Source organism: Sander vitreus, chromosome 9 (assembly GCF_031162955.1).
Source record: "Sander vitreus isolate 19-12246 chromosome 9, sanVit1, whole genome shotgun sequence".
NCBI classification, from domain to species: Eukaryota; Metazoa; Chordata; class Actinopteri; order Perciformes; family Percidae; genus Sander; species Sander vitreus.
The window spans coordinates 30,843,067-30,867,505 of NC_135863.1; the positions used below are offsets into that span (position 1 = coordinate 30,843,067).

General features: G+C 41.0%; 1 protein-coding gene across 1 annotated transcript; it reads left to right on the top strand.

The window, feature by feature from the left end:
• Positions 1-1,004: 1,004 nt before the first annotated feature.
• On the top strand, positions 1,005-24,068 carry lama3 (laminin, alpha 3). Its single transcript, XM_078258097.1, has 33 exons — positions 1,005-1,189; positions 3,188-3,288; positions 4,232-4,276; positions 4,387-4,529; positions 4,697-4,807; positions 5,347-5,458; positions 5,660-5,830; positions 8,943-9,124; positions 9,419-9,570; positions 10,165-10,279; positions 10,375-10,474; positions 10,567-10,683; positions 11,084-11,235; positions 11,844-12,050; positions 13,859-14,010; positions 14,102-14,264; positions 14,938-15,065; positions 15,149-15,299; positions 15,485-15,589; positions 15,693-15,826; positions 16,279-16,396; positions 17,256-17,390; positions 18,839-18,918; positions 19,064-19,186; positions 19,290-19,434; positions 19,548-19,666; positions 21,507-21,687; positions 22,580-22,729; positions 22,844-23,003; positions 23,114-23,241; positions 23,341-23,434; positions 23,522-23,629; positions 23,923-24,068. The coding sequence occupies exons 1-33, from the start codon at positions 1,005-1,007 to the stop codon at positions 24,066-24,068; spliced, it is 4,413 nt and encodes a 1,470-aa protein (XP_078114223.1).
• The last annotated feature ends 371 nt before the right edge of the window (positions 24,069-24,439 follow it).

Below are 24,439 nucleotides of genomic sequence, written 5' to 3' on the forward strand. Positions count from 1 at the left end.
GGAGCTTTCTGAGAGAGACGGAGAGGCTTTTTCACTGTTCACATGACTTTCTGAATAGCTTATAATGCAGTGGAATATACCTTTGATTTGCAGCATAGTGTTGTTGTTTCTGCTTTGCTTTGCTCCGGTTTGTAACTCTACTGAGAAAAGCTCAGAGTTTAGGCATGACGGCCACAGTCAGATCCATGAGAAGACACACAGCACGAAAAAGTTCTGTGATCCTTCCTTCAATAACCAGACAGTAGGCGCTATCACTCAGGTAATGTAACGCCTTATATATTTGTGTTCTACTTTTTGTCAGAAAGGAGATTACGTTGCAGAGTGTGCTGCAAAACAATGTCACCTGAAATTGTTCTGACGCCTTTCAAAAAGTAATTTTTTTATTCTCATGTGTAAAGCTACAATTACAGTGGTATGAAAAAGTTTAGGCACCCCTCTGAAGCTGCATAATAATTTACTCTCTCGTCACAGAACGATCACAGTGGCATGCCATTCATTTTCTAATAAAAGCTGAGTACTGGGGTATTTTCCAGACAAAGATTTTTAGTGTAGCAATATTAAGTTGTATGAAATGAAATCAGATGTGAAAAATAGGCTATGCAAATATTTGGGCACCCTTGTCATTTTGTTGATTTGACGACATGTAACTACTTAGCACTGATTAATTGGAACACACAATAGGTTTGGTGAACTCATTAAGCCTTGAACTTCATAGACCGGTGCATCCAATCATGAGAAAAGGTATTTAAGGTGGCCAATTGCTCTTTGACTCTCCTCTGAAGAGTGGCAACATGGGGGCCTCAAAACAACTCTCAACTGACCTGAAAACAAAGATTATTCAACATTATGGTTTAGAGGAAGGCTACAAAAAGCTATCGCAGAGATGTAAGCTGTCAGTGTCCACTGTGAGGAACATAGTGAGGAAATGGAAGACCACAGGCACAGTTCTTGTTAAGGCCAGAAGCGGCAGGCCAAGTAAAATATCGAAGAGGCAAAGGTGAAGGATGGCGAGAACGGTCAAAAACAGCCCACAGACCACCTCCAAAGACCTACAACGTCATCTTGCTGCAGATGGTGTCACAGTGCATCGTTCAACAATTCAGCACACTTTGCACAAGGAGAAGCTGTACGGGAGAGTGACGCGGAAGAAGCCTTTTCTGCACACATGCCACAAACGGAGTCGCTTGAGGTATGCAAACGCACATTTTGACAAGCCAGCTTCATTTTGGAATAAGGTGCTGTGGACTGATGAAACAAAAATTGAGTTATTTGGTCATAACAAGGGGTGTTATGCATGGCGGCAAAAGAACACAGCGTTCCCAGAAAAACACTTACTACCCACAGTAAAATTTGGTGGAGGTTACATCATGCAGTGGGGCTGTGTGGCTGGGAATCTTGTTAAAGCTGAGGGCCGCATGGTTTCCACTCAATATCAGCAGATTCTTGAGAATAATGTTGAAGAATCAGTCACAAAGTTGAAGTTACGCCGGGGCTGGATATTTCAACCAGACAACGACCCAAAACATTGCTCAAAATCTACTTGGGCATTTATGCAGAGGAACAAGTACAATGTTCGGGAATGGCCATCCCAGTCCCCAGACCTGAATATCATTGAAAATCTGTGGGATGATTTGAAGCGGGCTGTCCATGCTCGGCAACCATCAAACCTAACTGAACTGGAGATGTTTTGTAAGGAGGAATGGTCCAAAATACCTTCATCCAGAATCCAGACACTCATTAGAGGCTATAGGCGTCTGGAGCCTGTTATTTTCGCAAAAGGAGGCTCTACTAAATATTGTGATTTTTCTGTTGGGGTGCCCAAAGTTATGCACCTGTCTAATTTCGTTTTGTATATATTGCACATTTTCTGTTAATCCAATAAACCTCATTTCACTACTGAAATATTACTGTGTCCTTCAGTTATTTGATAGATCAAAATGAAATTGCTGATCCAAACACCCAATTATTTATAAATGAAAATCATGGAAATTGTCATGGGTGCCCAAACATTTTCATACGACTGTAGATATGCATTTAATATTGTCTCAGGAATAAATAAAACATCTTTGCATGGCAGTCTTAACTTAATATTTGATACCTAAACCTTCATCATGGTACATAAAGCCTTTGCATAGGTCCATTTCTAACACACACTCTCTTCAGTGTGTATATGACCACATACTGTATGTTTCTGTCTCCATGTCACACCCTGATTTACAACTCAGACCAGTCTTTCTTAGTGAGAAATGCATCTGATACTGTATGTAATTAATATGATTAAATCCATGTCCATGCCCAGTTAATCACTTTGCAGCCTGATTACTTAATATGATAATAGGTTTTTTCCAAAGCAGGTCAGTGCACAGTCCAAAGCACAGTCGACTGTTCAGCTCTCTGTGTCTGTACAGAAGTGCAGCTCTGGCTTCTACAGAGAGTGGGCCGGACCGTACAGGGGTCAGTGCGTGCCATGTAGCTGCAATGGACTCTTTTCAATTTAAAGAGCTTTATTGGCATGAGAAGACATTGCTGATATTGCCAAAGCAGATAATGAGTCTCTCTCTCTCTCTCTCACACACACACACACACACACACACACACACACACACACACACACACACACACACACACACACACACACACACACACACACTTGTTGATTTACAACACACTTAAAGGTTGTTCATGTTGTGTTTGAACTAACCGACCTCCAGAACTGTCAGTTTGACACCGCCGGGGACCGCTGTGAATGCTGTAAAGAGGGTTACTATGGAAACGCAGCCAACAGGACCTGCCATGCCTGTCCATGTCCCTTTACATGGAACAAGTCAGTCTCTTTTTATTACCCAGCTCAACAAAGCTCAGCCTGATTTTTGCTCTGCAGCAATATGAAGATATGATTATGTCTCTGTGCAGTTTTGCGTTGGCCTGTCTGGACATCGGCTCAGGAGGGGTTGAATGCTTGTGTAAACATGGTTACAGTGGAGCCACATGCGAGAGGTGTGTCTGCTGCTTAAGAAGTGACACAAACATCTTACTGTATTATCAGAGCATTAAAATGTTGCATCCTTATCCCTATTGTCCACCGCTCAATGCAAGGCACAGACATGATATTAGCATGCAGGTCTGACACTGAAAATATGAAAGGTCAAAAAGCAGCTTCCCCCTCTTTGTTTTTCCTCTCTTTAAGATGTGCATTTGGTTACTACGGCAATCCAATGGTGCATGGAGGCAGCTGCAAGCCCTGCAATTGCAAGGATGGCTTGAACATTTGTGATTCTCTGACTGGAGGTACATATATATTTTCACACAAATACATACAAATAACAACTAGTTTGATAAAGACTGCTTTCATTTAAACAGAAAGTCATAACCCTCAGTTTATCCCTAACCAGAGTCATTCATTACAATTTCTTATAGTTACCTATGTTTTTTAAAGATTATTTTTTGGGGCTTTTAAGGCCTTTAATTGACAGGACAGATTGAAGACAGGAAAGGGGAGAGACTCATAAGAAACAGATGTTTTAAGAATAGTCAAAATCAAAACTGCAGAGGCCAATATATCCTGATTTTTGGTTCCAAAAGCACTTCAGCCTACAATTTCCATAATGCATCTTTTTTGTTGGACGCTCCCTGCCTGATAAATGATAACTCCATGCTACAGTTTGTAACGTAGGCTTTCTGGTATAAACTTGTAGTCTCAAAGCCTGAGCTGAGGAACCAATGAAGACCAGTAAACTGGCCTTAATGGGATGAGATTGCTCACTTTTTCCAGTACTTTCAGTGCATATACATTTGGGTATCTGGAGTGCCTACTAACCCACAAACTGTGAAATAAGGCAACCCAGTCAGTTTTTTGTGGGTTACATCAGAAAACATCAGCGTCAACAAGCCATTTAGTTTTGGCTCTCCTTCCTTTGTCACATACAGGCTCATTACAATATACCGCCCACCTGAGTATCTCAACTCACGGCTTGAGAATTACATTTGCATAGTTTTCTCGTAACCCCAATCAGAGAAGGCTTGTATTTTCGGGAGGGGGGTTTAAAGAGACGGGCACTAAAAGAAGTGTTTGAGACAGAGGGTGTATACAGGTATATTCAGACAGAAGGTTTGAGAAAAAGAAAGTGTTTTTGAACATTAAAACATGTAAACATGTTCAAGTAGAAACCCAAAATACAGGTATAAACCTGAAAATGAGCATATGTCTCCTTTAATGTTTTCCTTTTAATAGAGTGCATCACATCTGGTAACAGCAGCTGTGGTGCTCACTGCCATGGTGAGTCTGTGTTGAAGATTCATCTTACAATCAAGTTTTGACATGAAGAGTTACATAAAAAAACAAGATTTTATCATAGTGTTTCATCTTCTCCTTGTATTTACTGACAGAATGTGACAGCTCTACTGTCTCCTTACTGGTTGACTTGGAAAAGATGGACGATGCCCTGGCTCGGCTGCAGCAGCAGCTGCAGAACATCTCTAATGGCCCTGGTTTACCCTCCAGGCTGGAGGCTAACATCTCTGAAACCAAGGTGCAGTTGATGCAGGTTTTAGGCATCTGTGTGTGTAGGGCCTTTAAAACATTTTTTATAAAGTGCTTGCCAAAAGAAAAAGATCCCAACTTCTATTCTATTCATTTCACACAACAATGTTTCTCTATGTTCTTTTAAGAGTACTTAACACCCCCTCTGTTTTGCAGAGTCTGGTTGGGAGCTGCAGCACTGCTGTGAGGCACCTGGATCCAACGGTTGAACAGCTGGAAGTAGATGTGGATGTTGGCAGAGATGACTTGAGTCAACTGACTGACAAGGTACCTGGTAGAGGTGTTGAAATTAATCAAATAATCAATGCATCGAATCGTGGACATGGACGATGCTGCATCGATAATCAGATTATTTCTGTTTACAATTTAATGTATGCCTAACAATCTGTTTACATATTCTGTTATGTTTTGCACATTCAGGAAGTGCCATGGGCTCAGTGCTGTAGTTTAATGCATCCAATTTATTTAGTATTAGAGCACTGCAGAATGTTTTGTTTTTGAAGCTTGAAAAGCTATGAATTAAATATCCTATATGGCTTTAATAGAAAAATGTATTTGATCGTGATGCATCGAGATATCGAATCGAAGACATGATAATTGTAATCGAATCGGGAGAATTGTGAAGATACACACCTAGTACCTGGAGTGAATTTTCCTCAGTTTATCAAACTGAAACTCCATCAGGAGTTTAGGAAGATCATTGCAATGTTTATATTAAAAAATAAATGTGAATTATATTGTTATAAGGTTTTGAGCGCACACGAGAAGCCCGTCACACAATCTTTACATTTTCACCAACTTTTCAGACACTTAGAACTGTATCAGATCTGGAGAAGGTCTTGCAGAATGTGAATGGAAGAAAGTTAAAGGCAGAGGATCTTCTCTCTGAAGCTGAAGTGCTCCTTACAGCAACACAAGGTATGTACATCAGTTAACATTAATATGATATAGCTTATGCGTCGTCATGAATTTACACCACTGTTCTGCGGGCTGGCAGATGTCAGATTGGACCAAAAACTAACTTTGTGGGACTTGTTAAGGAAACTAGATGATTGGTTAAGTCAAAGTGAGCCTTAGCTACAGACGTATAATTGTGTCTCTGTTACTGTGGTCTGTCAGATTTGATAAAGCAGCGAACTGGGGTGAAACCTGGAGAGTCAGTCACTGTTACTGAAAATGTCAAAGCCAGGATGATGGAGGAGGCTCGGCGCTTTGTGCAGGAAATGAGAGCGAGAGGCTGCACTGCTCAGAGAGACAGAGCTGGCAGGGAGCAGGAGGACACACACAAATGTGAGTTTAAAAAAAAAAAAATGTATTCATTGGTTAGCCTGGTCCTACCAGACTCTCGTACATTTCATTGGTACAGAAAGTCTGGCCACTCTCCATTGAGAAGAGTTAACTTCCTTGAAGGCAGGTACTCTGTTGAAGTTTAAAACTATTGGATCTGCCCAGAGCCACTCTGGATCTGCCATGACCAATAGCTAACGTTTGGTCGTGACGTCGGCTTAGCATCGCTAGCGTTAGCCTTACGCCGCCTTCACACTTGCAGTTGAAATCAGCTCCGTAATACGCAATACGCCCCCAGCGGACATCGTACTACACCGTTGAAAAGCTTCGGAAGCGACTCACAAAAATGGTAGAGAGACTAGAACGACTGATAAGTGTCTGAATGTACGATTCTCTATGACCTCTCTTATACAGATATAAATAGAAAGGCTGCTGCGTGGAGAAAAGTTGCCCAGGACGTTGACATGTCTGTTAGGGAAAGCTGGAGAAAATGTGGTCCCAAAATGCAGAGGCGGAAACTGAGGAACGTTAGCTGATTTAATAAAAATAAAAGTATACAAAACCAAAGGAGTCCTGGAAAACTAGCAGGCAAAAACGGAATCCAAAAATAAAGTACAAGTAAAACAGAAACTAAAACACGAACAGGGACGGCAAACAAACTGGAGCCAAAACACACGGGAATGCAAAACTGGCTACAAGACACACAATGATCTGACACAGGACAAGGGGAACACAAGAACGAAATACACAGGGTAACGAGGTAACACAAGACAGGTGACACAAGGGCTGGGAAACAGGTGAAACACATTAGGGCTGGGCAGAACAATCAAAAAAGGCGGGAAAACACAAGACATAAAGTAAAGCCAGACTAGACAAGACAGAAAACCAAACTATCAAAATAAAACAGGAAATTGAGCAAAATACAGAACAGAAACAGACTACCAAAATAAGATAAAACACACCAACCCATAACAATGTCACATCGGTTAAATCGTTTTTTTGAACGCAACCGGATGACCAACTGACACGATTTTTTTCGCACCGCACTCGTTCGGACCCAGTTCATACCCATTCGCATGCAGTCTGCGAATCTCCATAGGAAATGAATGACTTCCGTTCGTTTCGAAGAAGCCGTATCGGAGCTGATTTCAACTGCCAGTGTGAAGGCGACGTTAGCCAACTCCTTCACCACTAACGGAGCGACCATGACCAGGACAAGACCGAGAAAGACAGGACCAAATTAGGCCATATTATTTACTTTAACTATAACAATTTCACTTTATTCACATGAAGCTGAAGTGCAACTTCACATTTTAGATGTTGAGTCTTTTTATTCTGGTTTAAAGGTCCTATGACATGCTGCTTTTTGGATGCTTTTATATAGGCCTTAGTGGTCCCCTAATACTGTATCTGAAGTCTCTTTTATATAGGCCTTAGTGGTCCCCTAATACTGTATCTGAAGTCTCTTTTATATAGGCCTTAGTGGTCCCCTAATACTGTATCTGAAGTCTCTTTTATATAGACCTTAGTGGTCCCCTAATACTGTATCTGAAGTCTCTTTTATATAGGCCTTAGTGGTCCCCTAATACTGTATCTGAAGTCTCTTTTATATAGACCTTAGTGGTCCCCTAATACTGTATCTGAAGTCTCTTTTATATAGGCCTTAGTGGTCCCCTAATACTGTATCTGAAGTCTCTTTTATATAGGCCTTAGTGGTCCCCCTAATACTGTATCTGAAGTCTCTTTTATATAGGCCTTAGTGGTCCCCTAATACTGTATCTGAAGTCTCTTTTATATAGGCCTTAGTGGTCCCCTAATACTGTATCTGAAGTCTCTTTTATATAGGCCTTAGTGGTCCCCTAATACTGTATCTGAAGTCTCTTTTATATAGACCTTAGTGGTCCCCTAATACTGTATCTGAAGTCTTTTTTATATAGACCTTAGTGGTCCCCTAATACTGTATCTGAAGTCTCTTTTATATAGACCTTAGTGGTCCCCTAATACTGTAGCTGAAGTCTCTTTTATATAGGCCTTAGTGGTCCCCTAATACTGTATCTGAAGTCTCTTTCCCAAAATTCAGCCTTGGTGTAGAATTATAGCCACTAGAGCCAGTCCCACAATGAGCTTTCCTTAGTATGTGCCATTTCTGTGTCTGTAGCTTTAAATTCTATTAAGGAGGAGAGAAGGGGAGCAAGGTGGAGGGTGAGGGTGTGGCCTTGACCAACTGCCACTTTGCTCATTTGCAAGCCATGTCTCTCTCTTTCTCATGGGCGGGCCAAATTCTCTGGGCGGGCAAAGCAGAGAAAGGGGAGGTAACCTTTCCCCTTATGACATCATAAGGAGCAAGATTCCAGATCGACCCATCTGAGCTTTCATTTTCTCAAAGGCAGAGCAGGATACCCAGGGCTCGGTTTACATCTTTCGCCATTTCTAGCCACTGGGGGACCATAGGCAGGCTGGGGGAACTCATATTAATGTTAAAAAACCTCATAAAGTGAATTTTTCATGCCATGGGACCTTTAACAAGAACATCCTGGACTGCCAATGGAAAATGTAACAAACAAGCAACACAGGTGCCCAAAAAAAACTGATATGTTCACATTCTTGAACTTAGTACTTGTCCTGAAGAATCCATAGTACCCCAAAGTGCTCGCTGACATTGTGTCTGACGCCAAAATGAAAATGATTGATGCCTGATGATTGAGGTCTATGACGCAGTCAGGCATATACAGAGGACCAATACCAATACCCGTTCTAGATGGATTATCAATTAAACCAATACCTGCTTTCGGAATAAGCACACTTCATCAATGGTTTTGTTTTGATGGAGGAAGTTACTTTAGAAAAAAAGCATATAGTGCTGGACTAGGTTAAGACCAACTAGAATATTTGGCGAGTCCAATGGCGAAGTCCGAGACAAGTCAGAGTCCAAATACCAACGAGTCCACGACAAGCCCGAGACAATAGAAAAACGGACTTGAGTCCGAACTCAAGTACTACAGCCCTGGATACTGATATCCTACATTTATAATATACATCCGTAAAAATGAACATCAATGTAATGGTGCAAATTGTCACCATGTAAAATCCCAAAAAGTCTGTGTGTTCCCCTCAGTGTTGGACATAATCAGGAATAACATGGCAGATCCTTTGGAAACCAATCAGACTGGAGACTCTCTGATGGCCTCAGACTCTTTTCTGAGTGAGGTGGCTGAGCTGCTGACAGACGCTGGGGACAGAGTCGACAGGACACAGGGCATTAACCTGAAGGCTTGTACTGCACTACAACATCTGGAGGTGACATGAAACACAGCTGGCATCAGTCGAATCATTTCTCACTCTGTAGTGTCATACTGATGTTTTCACCTCTCTTTGTTCATCATTTGCCAGCATCTTCAAACACAGATGGAGAGAGAACAAAGTACGCTCCTCCCTGTGACTGAAATGACCAAAGATCTGCTAAAGAATATCACCGACATCTTTTTAATGCTTGAGGAAATAAAAAAAGTAAGCAGCCATCTTTTACCGCCACAATTCCACGAGACACGTTTTTTTAGAGTGTGCTAACTGAGTTTATTGTGTAAATTGCAGGAATTTGAAAATCATGCAGCTCAGCTAGATGGTGCCAAGTGGGAACTTTTTAAGAAGTTAAATAACATCCAGATTATGGCATTGGTGGATATAGTAACCAAAGCTGAGAAGCATGCAGAGGAGCTCAACGGAGTGACAGCAGAACTTCATCAGTGAGTGTGAAGCAGAGGGAATCAAGAAAGTGGATAGATATCATTTAGATCAGGGGTCTTTCTTTTTTTTTTTTAGGCCAAGGACCCCTTAGCTTAAAGAGAGACAGAGTAGGGACCCCCCTACTACATATACTGTATGCAATTGAGTTGCATATTAAACTAGACCAGATGGATGAAAATTAATGGATATTTACTGTATATATTATTCATACATCATGTTTTAATGTTAAACATACATGTGGAAGGCACAGTAAATCCTGTTTGGCTACCTTACCTATAGTAAGCTTATCTTCAATGTGTGGATAACATGTTTGTTTTTTTCACAAATAGGCCAATTTATCTTTGCTATCAAAATGTTGTATTCATATTCATTTATATTTTCAGATATTTTAAGACATTTTAATTTTAGAAAAAATAAACTTTCAAAACTTTGTCTTTTTTTTAAAAATAATTTTGCGTCCCCCTGCACTAACACTGAGGACCCCTTGTTGAATAATTCTGACTTAGATGAACACTGAAGACAACTGTGTGTGTGTTGACATTAAAGCACCATGCTGTATGTTATTGCAGAGTGTTTCATAATGCTACCAACAGTACTGAGCTGCTCAGTGAGCTGGGTACAGGTGTGTATAACAGCATCCTAAATGCCGTAGAAAAGGCAGAGTCGGCAGCAAATCAGTCGAGAGAGGCTACGGATGAAGCCTTAAAGGTAACTCAGACGCTATTAGTAGTGTAACCTGAATGTTAATAACATAAATATTCATCCAAACTTACTACTAACATGATTCTAATTCTATTCATTAGGATGTGAAGGAGGGAGGCCTGGTCAACGGGGCCGCAGGACTCAAAAATAATTCAACTCGTTTACGTACAGAAGCCAACGAGACTCAGAGTGACTTCAAAAGTGTGAAAACAGCATAATTTATAACAAGTCAAATATATTCTGTTAATTTTTAATTCACAAAAGGTGAAACACTTTTGATTTCCTTTGAACAGTGCAGTCGGGTAAAGTGAACACCGTCAAAGGCCGCATGAATACGCAGAAGGAAAAAGGAGAATCACTGAGAATGGGCATCCCAACCGTTAGTGACAACCTCAAAAAGATCAGAAGAGGTCGGTGGATCACTTGGCAAGAAAAGATTACACACTGTACCTGCATCAGAGTAGATCATAGTGTTTTTATTTGATTTCAGATGACACAGACGTTCTGATAGAGTCCGCGAAAACAACTGCAGCTGCCTCTAACTCCACAATCAGCAATATAACAGAGAGACTGAGAAATATCAGTCAGAAAGTGGAGAGAATAACTCTGACCAGTGTCAGTGTAAATATAGATGATATGTTGGTTGATGCAGACCAGGCATGTGAGTATTTAATGGCAGAAATCAGCCACCTTCTTAAAGTATTACACGTAGTCTCTGTTTTTAGACTTTTGTTTTTTTAAATGTATTAATTGTCTTCTGGCAGCTGGAATATAATCTTGTTGTTACGTGTGTCTTCTGTTTCTTTTCAGTGAAGAACTTGATGACAGCTCTTCCTGTGTTGAAGGACAAAATCACACAAGTTGAGGCTCTCAGTGGGAAGATGCCTCCTACTGCCAACATGACAGAAAGCATCAGGAGAATCAAGGATGTGATAGAGGAGACAAGAAACTTTGTTAATAGGGTAAAGTGTGCCTTTCAACTTGTTGTTTCTTGCCTGTCAGCTTAGATTTAATGTCACTATAAACAATATTTTATTTATATTGTGAAAGGTGTACCTCGTAGTCGTTCCTCTCAGCTCTAAGTAGCCTAAAAGTGTCCTTCGGCCCTTTGTTTTGGTTTTCTGACCTGCAACTGTAATGTTTTGGTTCACTCTCACAGCTCTCATGGTGTCATTTTCAGTCACAGCAGGCGAAAAAAGCTCTAAACCCTACTTTACACTCTCTTCCCAGCACCAAATAGCAAACTTAGCAATTAGCTGCTGAGTGTAGTGCAGCATTTAGCAGTGAAGCAGTAAAGAGACAGATATGTTCCTCAGGAGCTGGTGGAGACCAAAAATAAGCTAAAAGGACACTGTATAACAATATAATAGTGAACCTACGTTAATCAGTTGGACACAAACCAGGCAAATGAATGATAATGTTGCTCCTGTTAGATGTGTAAGTAAAGCAACTGTTTGCTAACACGTTTGGCATATCAACCTATAAGATGTCAGTCTTGGGTTCACAGCTTATTTCTGCTCTAAATCCATATTTACACCAATAATTTCAACCTCAACTGCTCTTCTCACAGCTCCCAGTTGCCACCACTTTCAACGGAAAAGGTCACGTTGAGCTTCGTCCTCCGAGAAACCCTGAAGACATGAAATCGTTTACAGCCGTCGATATGCTTCTCAATCGCCATCATAACAATCCCTCCAAGGCTGACTTTAGACGAATGCGACGCCAGAACAAACACAAAGATTCCAGCGTCTTCGTTTTCTACCTGGGCAACAAGAATGTGAGTGTGTCTGCTTCCTGAAATAAAGACATCTGCCAATTTTAGCTTACAGCTGACATACCTATTAGCAGAAAATGAGTTTTAGTGACAGAACATTTTTTTATTTAAGCCAGACGAAACCAGTCAGTTAACTAAACTCCAAGCATGCATCAAAGATATAAAATCATGGATGACCTACAATTTTCTGATGTTAAACTCAGACAAAACTGAAGTGATTGTGCTGGGCCCTAAACACCTCTAAACCTCATTATCTAAAGATATAGCTACTCTGGATGGTATTGCCCTGGCCTCCAGCACTACTGTCAGAAATCTAGGAGTTATTTTTGATCAGGATATATCCTTTAACGGCCAACTAAAACAAACCTCAAGAACAGCCGTTTTTCACCTTCGTAACAAATTCCAAAATTAGGAACATCCTGTCTCAACACGATGCTAAAAAACTAGTCCATGCATTTGTTACTTCCAGGCTGGACTACTGTAATTCCTTACTATCAGGATGCTCAAATAAAACCCTTAAGACTCTCCAGCTGATCCAGAATGCTGCAGCGCGTGTTCTGACAAGAACTAAGAAAAGAGCTCATATTTCTCCTTTATTAGCTTCTCTGCATTGGTTTCCTGTAAAATCCAGGATTGAATTTAAAATCCTTCTTCTGACCTACAAAGCTCTAAATGGTCAAGCACCATCATATCTTGAAGAGTTCATAGTACCTTATTGTCCGACTAGAGCATTGCGCTCCCAGAATGCCTTCAACTATCAGGCTCCTCTCCTGTGGAACCAGCTTCCAGTCTGGGTTCGGGGGGGCAGACACCGTCACCACATTTAAGAGTAAACTTAAAACTCCTCTTCGATAAAGCTTATAGTTAGGGAGTAAGGAGTTGCAGCGTTCAGCCAGACCGGCGGGGGAGGGTGTAGAGCTACAGACACGGCACCCCTTCTCTTCTCTGCTTCTCTTCATAGTCATCAGATTCATCTACCATATAATCAAAGCAGAGGGAGGCAGGCCAGTACAGCCCGATCCAGCGGGGAGAGTTCTAGCACGACCAGGCTCCTCTCCTTAACCTGTCTCCCTTAATTATGCTGTTATAGTTTTAGACTGCCGGGGGACTTCCTTTGACACACTGAGCTTCTCTCTCCTCTCTTTTTCCATCTGTGTGCATCCATGTCCCAGAAATGCTCATTACTAACCTAGCTCTGGGGAGTTTACTCCCCGGAGTCCTTATGATTTTTTTTCTCCCAGCATGTTTCCTAGGATTAGGGTGGCACCTAAATCATGGTTGCAGCTGTCGCCATGGTCCTGCTGTGCGCCCTGCCATGCCCTGTTACACCCTGCTACGCTCTGCAGTGCCCTTCAGTGCCCTGCTACGTCCTGCTACATCCTGTTACGCCCTGCGATGCCCTGCTATGCTCTGCTGTGCCCTGCTACACCCTGTAACGACCTGCAGTGCCCTGCTATGCCATGAACTACTACAACTACTATTTATAGTCACTGTTCCATTATCTTTATTGTGACTATTATTGCCACTGTTCATCACACCCTCAACCGGCACCGTCAGACACTGCCTACCAAGAGCCTGGGTCTGTCAGAGGTTTCTCCCTTAAAGGAAGTTTTTCCTCGCCACTGTCGCACTAAATGCTTGCTCTTGGGGGAATTACTAGAATTGTTGGGTCTTTGTATATTTTAGAGTGTGGTCTAGACCTACTCTATCTGTAAAGTGTCTTGAGATAACTCCTGTTATTATTTGATGCTATAAATTTTTTTTTATTGAATTTATTATTTTTATTTGTCATGCTCTTCTTTCATTTTCAGGCCTCTGGAGACTACATTGGGATGGCTATCAGAAGCAATGTGTTGATTTGTGTCTACAAGCTGGGTGGAGTTGTCCATGAGGTGGAAACCAGCCAAATAAAAACAACCACCAATGTGAACTCCTCAGACTTTGACAGGGTTGTCTTCCACAGGTACTTCCTGCACATGACATGAGTTTAGAAAGTGAACGCTCCTCCACCAAGTGTAATCAACAGATTATTTCTGTGTCAACATTTCCTGCAGAGTTTACCAAGATGCTGAAGTTAACATCACACAGAACTTCACATCACAGAAGCCAGTCAGCCTCACTCCTAAACGTAACCTTCCAAACACGACGACCGGCATCCACAAACTGGATCCAGACAGTCTTGTTTTCTACGTGGGCGGCTATCCTGAGGACTTTACGGTATTGTATTTAATTTTCACACTGGTAGAAACAGAAAAAGACTTCTATCAGACAAGGCTTTTATTGATTTGAATTGGCACCCAAAGTCAGATACAAATTTTTGATTGACACATCATCATTTTGACTCATACTTTTGGCAAAGTATCTATTTTGACTTAGTAAGTCATAATTTAGAATTTTCTACTTAGTTTCACATAACTTATTGAGTCAAATGTATGACTTGTATGACTTAGTATCTCAATTTTGACTTAGAAAGTCATCATTTTCATTTTAATTGTTACTTACCATTATTATTGTTTTTTTTGTTGTTGTTTTTTTATCATGCCTGCAGCCTGCAGCAGCAGGATGTGTTACAAGGAAGTGGCAGCTTGATGATAAGTAACGGTGCTGCAAAGGGTCAAAATAGTAGCCTGTTAGGCACGATGCAAAGCCGAGTGAAGTGTAAAATAAATTAATAAATGCCGGCATGCGATTAAAAAAAATGAATCGCGTCGGCCCTTAATCGCATCGCGTTAACGCTGACAGCCCTAATTTTTTTTTTCTTGGCCGAAATGGCCTTCCATAAATAAGTGACACAAACTATAAAGTCACAGATCCAAGTCAAAGATCTAATAGATAATTGTTGTAAAGTAGCTGAAAACATTTTCAGTCCGTCTTCTTTTTATTCTTGTAGCCTCCAGTGGAGCTGCATTACCCCAAGTACAAAGGAGCAATGAAACTTTCCTACATAAATGACAATCCTGTTTGTCTGTTCAACTACAAGCATGCAGTCAATATGGATGCAAAGCAGCCTATTGTGAAGTAAGCATAAACAAAGTTACACTGTTTACAGAAGTGTGTAAAAATGGTCAAATAATGATAAAGAATCCCTATTATTTGTTTAGGATTCCCCAGTCAGAGGTGTCTGATTATTATGAGGGAACAGGTTACCGCATGGCATTCATAAAGGAGCCGGACAAGAGAAAGAGAAGACTGTTCAAATTTCACACAAACAGCCGAGAGACAAACGCCTTGCTATTCTACATCGGAAATGAAGTATGATGTTTCTAACTGAGTTCAACAGATTTGCAGAAGCACCAGTCCAACTCTTACTGATAGCAGCTTTATGCTCTACAAAATGAAAATGAAATATCAGTAGAATACAGTGGATGGGAACATTGAACTGGATACACGTGGTACTAAACATATGGCATGATTTTGTGTTTTATCTGCTACTACAGGAGTCTTTTTTCTGTGTGTTTGTGGAGAGAGGCTTCCTGGTGCTTCAAGGACAGCAAGCAGGCCGGGAGCTCAGAGTTCAGAGTGCTGAAAAAGTGTCTCTGTTTGTAAGATGATCTAAAATACTTTACATAATGAACATCAAGCAGTGCAAGCTTTCTTAATCCATTCTTGAACTGTATCACTAAAAAACGATGTGTCCTGTTTCAGGACAAACACTTTGCAATTACTATTGCAGACAGGTTTATTGTGCACTACGGACCACAGCAGGTCTCCACAGATCACAATCGAACAAACTTCATGAGTTATTACATCGGGGGTCTACCGTCACAGCTCAGACAGAGGTAACAAAACAGATGCATGCAACATTCACTATTTAGATCATTAGATTAGGGCTGGGTATCACCAATGATTTCCAGAATCGTTTCGATTCCGAAACACAAGGTCCCGATTTGATTACATTTCTGCATTAATATCAATTAAGTTAGGGGAAATTTCAGTCACAATACCAATTTTGCTTGTATATAAAAGACAATCTCAGATAACTTATGCTGTAAATTGTACAAGCAAGAATCAACCCTCAACTTTTATAATGCACCAGGTTAATGTGGGGGTCAATTCACCACATCCATAGTGACAAGGCATATGTAAAAAAAATAGATTTACGTATTTTATTAATTGATATTAGATCACTCAAACAAAGATCGATTTTACTTGAAGAATCGATTTATTTTGACCCAGCCATACTGTACATTTGATTAGCCTTTATCTGTCTATTATCGCCTTTGAATCTCAGACACGACATCACAGCTCCACCGCTGAGAGGATGCGTGGATCACCTGACAGCAGACGCTGAGATCGTAAAGTACAACAGGACGATTGGCGTCAGCGATGGATGTCCGGTCTCACTACTGGTAAACTGCCGAAAAGAGATGACCCGGATTCATGGCTGCTCTAAGCTTCATGCATAGGACTTAACATTGAGAATAGAATCTGATACTGGTGTGTTTCTGGCAGTGGTGGAATGAATACCAAGTACATTTTCTCAAGTACTGTACTTAAAGCTTTAGTGCGTAACGTTTTGATATTAATTAATTTTTGATATGCCAAATGAGTTGATACAAAGCTAATTAAGACTATCAGCTCCACACAACTGTGTGTGTGTGTGTGTGTGTGTGTGTGTGTCACAGTCACGGACGGCTTGTAACGTGGACGCCCCGACAGTGTTGTTGTCATTACTTCTAATTCCTCATGGGGGAGACAGAAACTACGCACTATAGCTTTAAAATTTGAGGTACTTGTACTTTACTTGAGTCTTTTCTTTTCATGCCACTTTGTACTTCTACTCCGCTACATTTCAGAGAGAAATATTGTACTTTTTACTCCACTACATTCATCTGACAGCTTTAGTTACTAGTTACTTTATAAATTAAGATGTTTGCACACAAAACACATGTAGGTTATGAAATACGATATTTTATTATAAATTAAACTACCCAACAATATATAGACCTACAAGTCCAGCTGAAATGATTACTGGATTAAACATTTACTTGATTGACAGAACTTTTTTGATCGTTTCCAGTTTCTAAAATGTGAGACATTTTCTCCATTGAGTACTGTTACTTTTAATACTTTAAGTACATTTTCCTGATGATACTTACATACTTTGACTTAAATAACATTTTCAATGCTGGACTTTTACTTTGTAATAGAGTATTTCTACAGTGTGGTATGAATATTTCTTCCAACACTGGTTTGTGGCTTGTGCAGGGTGTTCGTTCAGCTACGTTGTATTCAGCTCTGTCAGTTGATTCCCCGTCTGTTTGGAGCGAACATCCAGTCAGAGTCTCTCTGGGCTTCAGGAGCATTGACGGACATGGTGCTCTTCTCAGGAGCAGCTCTCAGGTAAACCCTGCATGGCTCACATCCTACTTTAAACGAGAAACAAAAGCTAATGCTCATAACGGCCCTCATTTATGAAACGTGCGTACAACCAAAAACAGGCGTAGGACGGGCGTACGCCAATTCCTACGCAAAGCAGGGGATTTATCAATTTGAACGTGAGCGTAGGCTGCGATAAAATCTCACGTCTGGTCTGAACTCGTGTATGCAAGTTTTCGAGTCAGTGTGGACTTGCGGTGCAGCATATAAAAAGTTTAACAGGAGAAGGAGAAGTCATCAGTTGATCACTTATCAGCAATGGCAGATCTGGCTCTTTTAAAATACCTCTATTCGCCAGTACAACAGTGCACACGTACGCACACGGGCCACGGTGGAGCACTCCATCGGCTTGATTAAGGGCAGATGGCTCATGGTCTTGCATCAGCGATATCACCCATACACGGCAGAAAAAGTCTGCAACATTGTTTTAGCCTGTGGGGTTCTGGAGCCAGATGACCCGATGCCCAGAGAGCAGTGTCCAGCACAGGCCCAACTGGGGGCTATATGAATGAGACAGGATATTATTCCTCACTTTTAAAAGGTATATATTTGGCAATGATAGCCTACTCAATACAGGAAACATGACGATGCACAACATTTTTATTTATTCTTCAGGTTTTCGTTTTAAAGTGGCGTTACTGGCCACAAGTGAACGATTTATTTCTGCCATTGACCGAGTTATTTCGGCTTGTTTTTCCAGCCCCTATGCTGTCAGGAGACAGGGTCGGGGTGGTGGTCCAGCATGGGGGGGGGGGTGGAGGACACGCGCTCTCTCTCACAGCTGTTGCCTGGCTCTGACTCATGAAAAAAACACGAGTAAAATAAAAGACATAAACTCCACTACTGTGTTTATTTAAATATAGGTAAACCATGTAAGCCTAAGAGATTGCAATATAAGCCTGTATATTACTATTAGGACTATAGCATACATATGTCAAGGATGTATAAATTAAATAAACTTCAGCTGGAGTCCGATTTACCACGGCAACACTGTTCACTGCATCAGTGATCGCTTTCCATTCCGCATTCTTTCTACAGCCTTTAATAACAGTTTTCAGGCTGCCAGATCTACAAACGTAAGTGCAAATGAACCTGAGATATCAAGGTTTCAATCTCCACCTCTGAAAAGTGCCGATTCTTAGCCGGATTACGTCTCGCCATATCGTAAATTGTAGGGGCGAGGCCTCAAAACTGAGAATATATAGGGGCGTGATATTTAAATTACGATCGTTTCCAGCCACTGCATTTATCAATGTACGACCATTCTTACGCTCTGATTGGTGTGATACCAACATTTCATGAATCACACGTGAAGCCTGTCATAAGAGGATTTCTGCGCTCATATCTGCGCTGGTTTCTACGTTGATAAATGAGGGCCATTGACTCTATTAGGATTCTCCCATCTCCTGCAGGTCTCCATCTCTGTTCATGACTTGCAGCTGTCCCTGGTTGATGGCTATGTAGTATTTAATAGTGATAATTATACCTTGAGGTCAGATAAAAGGTACAATGATGGAAGCTGGCACTACTTGTCTGCAGTATGCAGGCCAACAGGGTAAGATTTGTCCTATTTTTGTACCTTTATCTCAATTAGAATTTTAATGGAACCTTTACTGAACCCATCGTGATTTTCTCAGGCTGGAGCTCAGCATCGATAATGTAAAAGTGATTCAGGGACAATCTCCCCATAGCAGGCCAGTGGATGAACATTTGCAAGGCGGGAAATTTAAAGGCTGCATCGCTAACCTCTACATAAGGAGGTTTGGAAACATTAGAAATGGTTATTTATAATGCCACAGCTGTTCTAATATAGATTATATTTGTCCCTTTCTCCTATAATTACATGACTTTCTGTTTATTTAGGCCTGAGCAGAGCTTTATACCTGCCGATCTAAGCTCATTTTCACAAACGGTAGACGTAGTCCTTGGCCTGTGCAGTCTCCATCCGCCACCACATACCGAGCTGCTACCAGCACCCGTGTTGAAAAAGCCCAAGAAACACAAACCCGTGAGCACAACAAGCCATTATTTCTACAGCACCATTATAATTCACCCACTGCTGTTATAATTAATAATAATTATATAGATGGCAACACAGGTCATTTCTCTGTGGTGTGTTAGATTCAGGCTCCGGCAGGCATCCAGTGTAAACCCCGGCGAACACACCGGGGTGAATGGCAGCTCTCTGGGGAACACAGCTGGCTCAGTTACACCCTGCCACAACAGGACCTCAATCACAGGTAATTATAGTTATATACAATAAAAAAACCTTGTTCTTCCCTGAAGATGTGGAAATTACAACAGTGTTTTTCAGAAACGTTATGGTTTGGGTTTGGTATCCTTTTGTGTATGGTATATAATAAAAAAACATAAATAAAATGTTAATTCAGCCATCCATCCATCCATCCATCTATTTAGTCAATCATATGAACCATATGAAGGCCAATGGTTCTGCGTTAAATATGTACGTACATACGTATGTACATATATAGGTAAATACGTAGATACATATGTAGGTAAATACGTAGGTACATACGTAGATACATATGTAGGTAAATACGTAGGTACATACGTAGATACATATGTAGGTAAATACGTAGGTACATACGTAGGTACATACGTAGATACATATGTAGGTAAATACGTAGGTACATACGTAGGTACATACGTAGGTACATATGTAGGTAAATACGTAGGTACTAGAGTGCGGATCGGGCCGAATTTTCTGTCCGAGTCTGGCACAAATGCCATATCTCGCTGATGTGACCGAGACCGACCCAAACCCGACCCTCATTTCTAAATATCTCTCCGAACCAGGCCCGGCCCGTCTTTCAAATAATTTCACTGGGGTTACCGTTATTATTTTTTGCATCATCAATACCGAATTCCATCTAATTGGATGGGAATATACGTTGCACAAGACGACTCCACAGATTCGGCGGCAAATCATTGCGGCTTGATGGTGGTAACGTTAGCACATAGTAGTATGGATGGCGACATGATTGAAAATGAAGAAAACAGAGATCCCAGACATTCGGCAGACAAGCAGCAAGACATCCCCAATCATCCATGGCCTTATCTGAGAGAGATGTTTGAGATAGAAGGCATCAAGAATGATTCCTGGCGAATGTGCTGCGTAACTCTAAAAGTATGGGGAACTTATGTTATCCTTTATTTTCTTTCCAGAAGCCATATTTGAGCACACACACATACATGTAGATTCCTTTAAATGTTAAGGGGAAGATTAAAAAAGAGAAACTGGATCTGTGAATTCTCACAGAATCACAATTGAATTCATATCTTGCTACTCAGTCAGGATCTTATTAACCTGGAGTCCCAGTCTCTGTCACAATAATCATATATGTGATGTTTTAGGCCTATTGGCAGACATCCATTTAAAATGTAGCCAATGGCATATAAAGAGCCTTTTTTTCCATGTCCACTTAAGTTTCTCAGCTTGCAGTCTAGAAACATTTGTCTGGTCCAGGTAGCTGTCATTCACAAGGCTACTTTTACTTTTATACTTTAAGTACATCTCCAAGCCTGTACTTTGTTACTTTTACTTGAGTAAAAAAGTTAAATCAGTACTTCTACTTTTACCAGAGTATTTTTTAACACAAGTATCTGTACTTCTACTTGAGTACGGAAAGTGAGTACTTTTGCCATCTCTGCTGCTCGGCCGTGGCTTGGTAGCATTGCATTTCCCCCAAACTCATTTCCTGGTTCTCCTTCTCCATAAAAAAAACATGAAATCAAGGAGAGGGTTAACTTTTCCTAATGCACATTTCCTTGCGTGGTCAGAAAGCACAAGGGAGACACTTTGTTTCTCTCACTATGCCTCTAGAGTCGGTACTCGCTCCGAAGCTAATCACTGTCACTCTCTCACTCCCTCTACCAAACACTCCCCCCACACACACACACACACACATATGCCGGCCCTGCTATTCTCTTAAAGCGATCAACGCAAAAGTATGAACTTTCAGGCCACTTACTTAGGCTACGGTGAAAGCTCTGCGTCGAGCCTCTGCAGAAGCATAAATCCTGCTTAAGGGACTTCACTGTACTATTCTTGTGTCTCAGGCCTCACTTCTCCCTTGATGTAAAGACCAAGACGTCCAAAGGGCTGATCCTCCATGTAGCCGGGAGAGGAGTCATCCCCGTGCTGGCTCTGTACATGGCCAATGGCAAGATCAAGATGTCACTCGGGCAAAACAGAATCATCCAGCACAAGCAGAAGAGCAACGACGGGAATTGGCACAGAGTAATTGACCATTTGCTAAACTCCGACCTACTAGTTACTGTTGCTACGCGGGTTGGCTACGCCTGTCAAACTTCCCGTTCTCGCATGGCACATATTATGTAGCTTACAATGATAATGGTGGCAAATTTACCACTCGAAATACGTAGTAATTTGGGGTCTACAATTACACACACGAGCAAACAAATGCAGCTTTTTATTTCTAGTCGATGACTGTGGATTTTGTCGCCTGAAATGAAGCCTGTCTCTCGTAGATTATGTAGATTATATAAGATATAGCTAGCTAGGATGAGGTAACGCTAGTGCTTAAACTCCATCTCTATCAGTTATTTGAAAACTGTCTCCAGATAAGTTTTCAGTGTTTCCACATTACTTGATTTGAAACTGCAAAATGATCCAAAAGATGCAAATGATGGCTACATACATGAAAATGATGAGTTTGGAAAACACAATTTCAGAAGTTGTACATTGTACATCTTTAAAGGGTAGGGGGACGTTACTTTGTGGACATTCAGGAAACATTCTGGGAAGGTTTAGGGGACCATATCTAGTGCAGGTTTGGCTCCTACAGGGCAGAAGTTCCATTTCTGACCAAGTTGTTTTTCTAATGTAACCTGTAACCCCACAAAATAACGTGGTTAACTAATAACATGCCCTTTGACTTTGGAAATAAGTTTTGTAAAGGCTAAAAAAAACACATCACCTTCCAAACTCTTTAAATTATTATCGCTCTGATAACAGGCCAATGCAATTAGCTTCAACATGTGGAGAAGTCTAATGCTAGACAGGCCTTCTTGCTTAGTTACGGTTGCTAAGGATCACAGTGACAGCAACCTAAAATCTGTTTGGTCTTTAGGCGAATGACTTGTGTTGAGTCCCTTCTCCTGTGTAACAGGTTGAGTTCAGTGTGGAGAAGAGCACTTTTCATCTGCTGGTTGACGGGTTCCGTGTGACTGATGGACATCTGCCAAACAACGAGGGATCATCTTTAGACCTGCACAACCCTGCGTATCTGGGGGGTGATCCAAAAAGCAAAACCACAAAAGTCTGTATCACACCTCAGTCAGTGTTTGACGGTTTCTTTTAACGGGCATATTTTCCATCATATTGTTGTTTACATATTGAGCCTCTTGTCTTTTCTCTTCCTGTCCTCCCTCAGGGACATAACATTCCCATGAACAGTGTTATTGGTTGTATACGGGAGTTCAAAATGAATGAGGTCGTTATGGTGGACCTTGAGGCAAGCCACAAAACTTTACCCTGCTTCGATGGGCTCGCAGAGATCGGGACATACTTTGGCGGCGGTCACATCGTCTTGGGTTTGACAAATTACATGAATCCTGATGTATTTCCCTGTTATCAGTGTGCAGTATGAGTGCAAGTTACAACAAACAGACCTGGAGTCTAATAAGGACTTTTTCTGTTTTAGAGAATTACTTCACCATTGGCTCTGAGTTTGTGTTGGCCTTCGAGCTGCGTCCTCAATACCTGACAGGTCTTCTCTTCCATGTGCAAAGTCACAAGGCCAGCCTCAATGTCTTTCTAATGGAAAACAAGGTGAATCATTCTAAGAATGAACTATGACAGCTGATCAGGCAGCAAGAAATTCAGCATTAAATGACCAAAACATGTTTAGTGACTGTAATCTTTTACCAGGTGGGTGTCAGAAAGAATGATGGTAACAGGGCTGTCAGTGTCTCAGTGACTCCTCATGAAAGCCTCTGTGATGGAAAGTTTCACCAGGTTACAGGTACAACTGCTCGTGCTGACACTTTACACAGACGTGAAGATACATGAGTAGCTATAGATTTTGGATTCTGGTGCTTTTGTCCTCCAGTGTCCAAACAACGTGACGTTATCAAACTAGTGGTGGACTCCATTTCTCAGCAGAAAGCCGTCCCCTTCACCTCCACATCAACAACACTGGATACACTTTACATAGGAGGTAAATCCACCAAACAAGTCGCAGAATATCTTTCGAAATATCAGCTTTTTATCACTGTATTTATTCTGTTTTGTATCTATGTCGAACATACAAAACATGATAAAAAAAGAAGTGTATGTACAGTATGTATATGTAGGCACACACATACGTATATATTGTATGTATACACATGCGTACAATTACATTAAAGTATATCAAAGACAACTAAATATACTTACTTAACAGATGAATAGTTAAACAAATACATTAAAGCAAAGTACAAAGTCTTTCTGCTTCTCTTCTTCTCCATTCAGGGACAAGAAAGCAGAACCGAGCCCCCGTGCCTTTGCCATTTGTAGGCTGCTTACGAAACGTGAAGCTTAATGGAAGACCGGTTGCATTTGAGACAGGATCCAGGGTGGTTGACCCTGTCAGCATTAATAGTTGCCCTGCAGACTAAGGCCGTGTCATTAATGGGTGACACACCAACTTCTTTAACCGCACAGGCCCTTTGGCATCATTACAAAGTCATATTATGCAGACAGGCTTAGTTAAAAAATCACAGAAATGAATTTGAAATTCTATTAGGCAAGCTCAGCCCCCCCCACATCTAAGAATCTATTAATTGCAATGGGCAGCTATACAAAATAGCATGAATTGGATTTTAATTTCACAAAATATAAAAAGCAGTGAGAGAAACAAATATCAAATTTAACGATTTCACATATGTTCTTAAAATTTGGGGAAATGTTTTATGTACTTAAAAACTACTTAAAGGACAAATCCGGCGCAAAATGAACCTAGGGGTTAATAACACGTGTTAATAACTTT

Bases quoted from the DNA above. Each gene is read 5' to 3' on its own strand.
- lama3 (XM_078258097.1), top strand. From the start codon at position 1,005: ATGGCGAGAACGGTCAAAAACAGCCCACAGACCACCTCCAAAGACCTA. The intron at 9,125-9,418 runs GTGACATGAAAC...TGTAAATTGCAG, and splicing joins CTGCACTACAACATCTGGAG to GAATTTGAAAATCATGCAGC. The intron at 19,435-19,547 runs GTGAGCACAACA...GTGGTGTGTTAG, and splicing joins AGCCCAAGAAACACAAACCC to ATTCAGGCTCCGGCAGGCAT.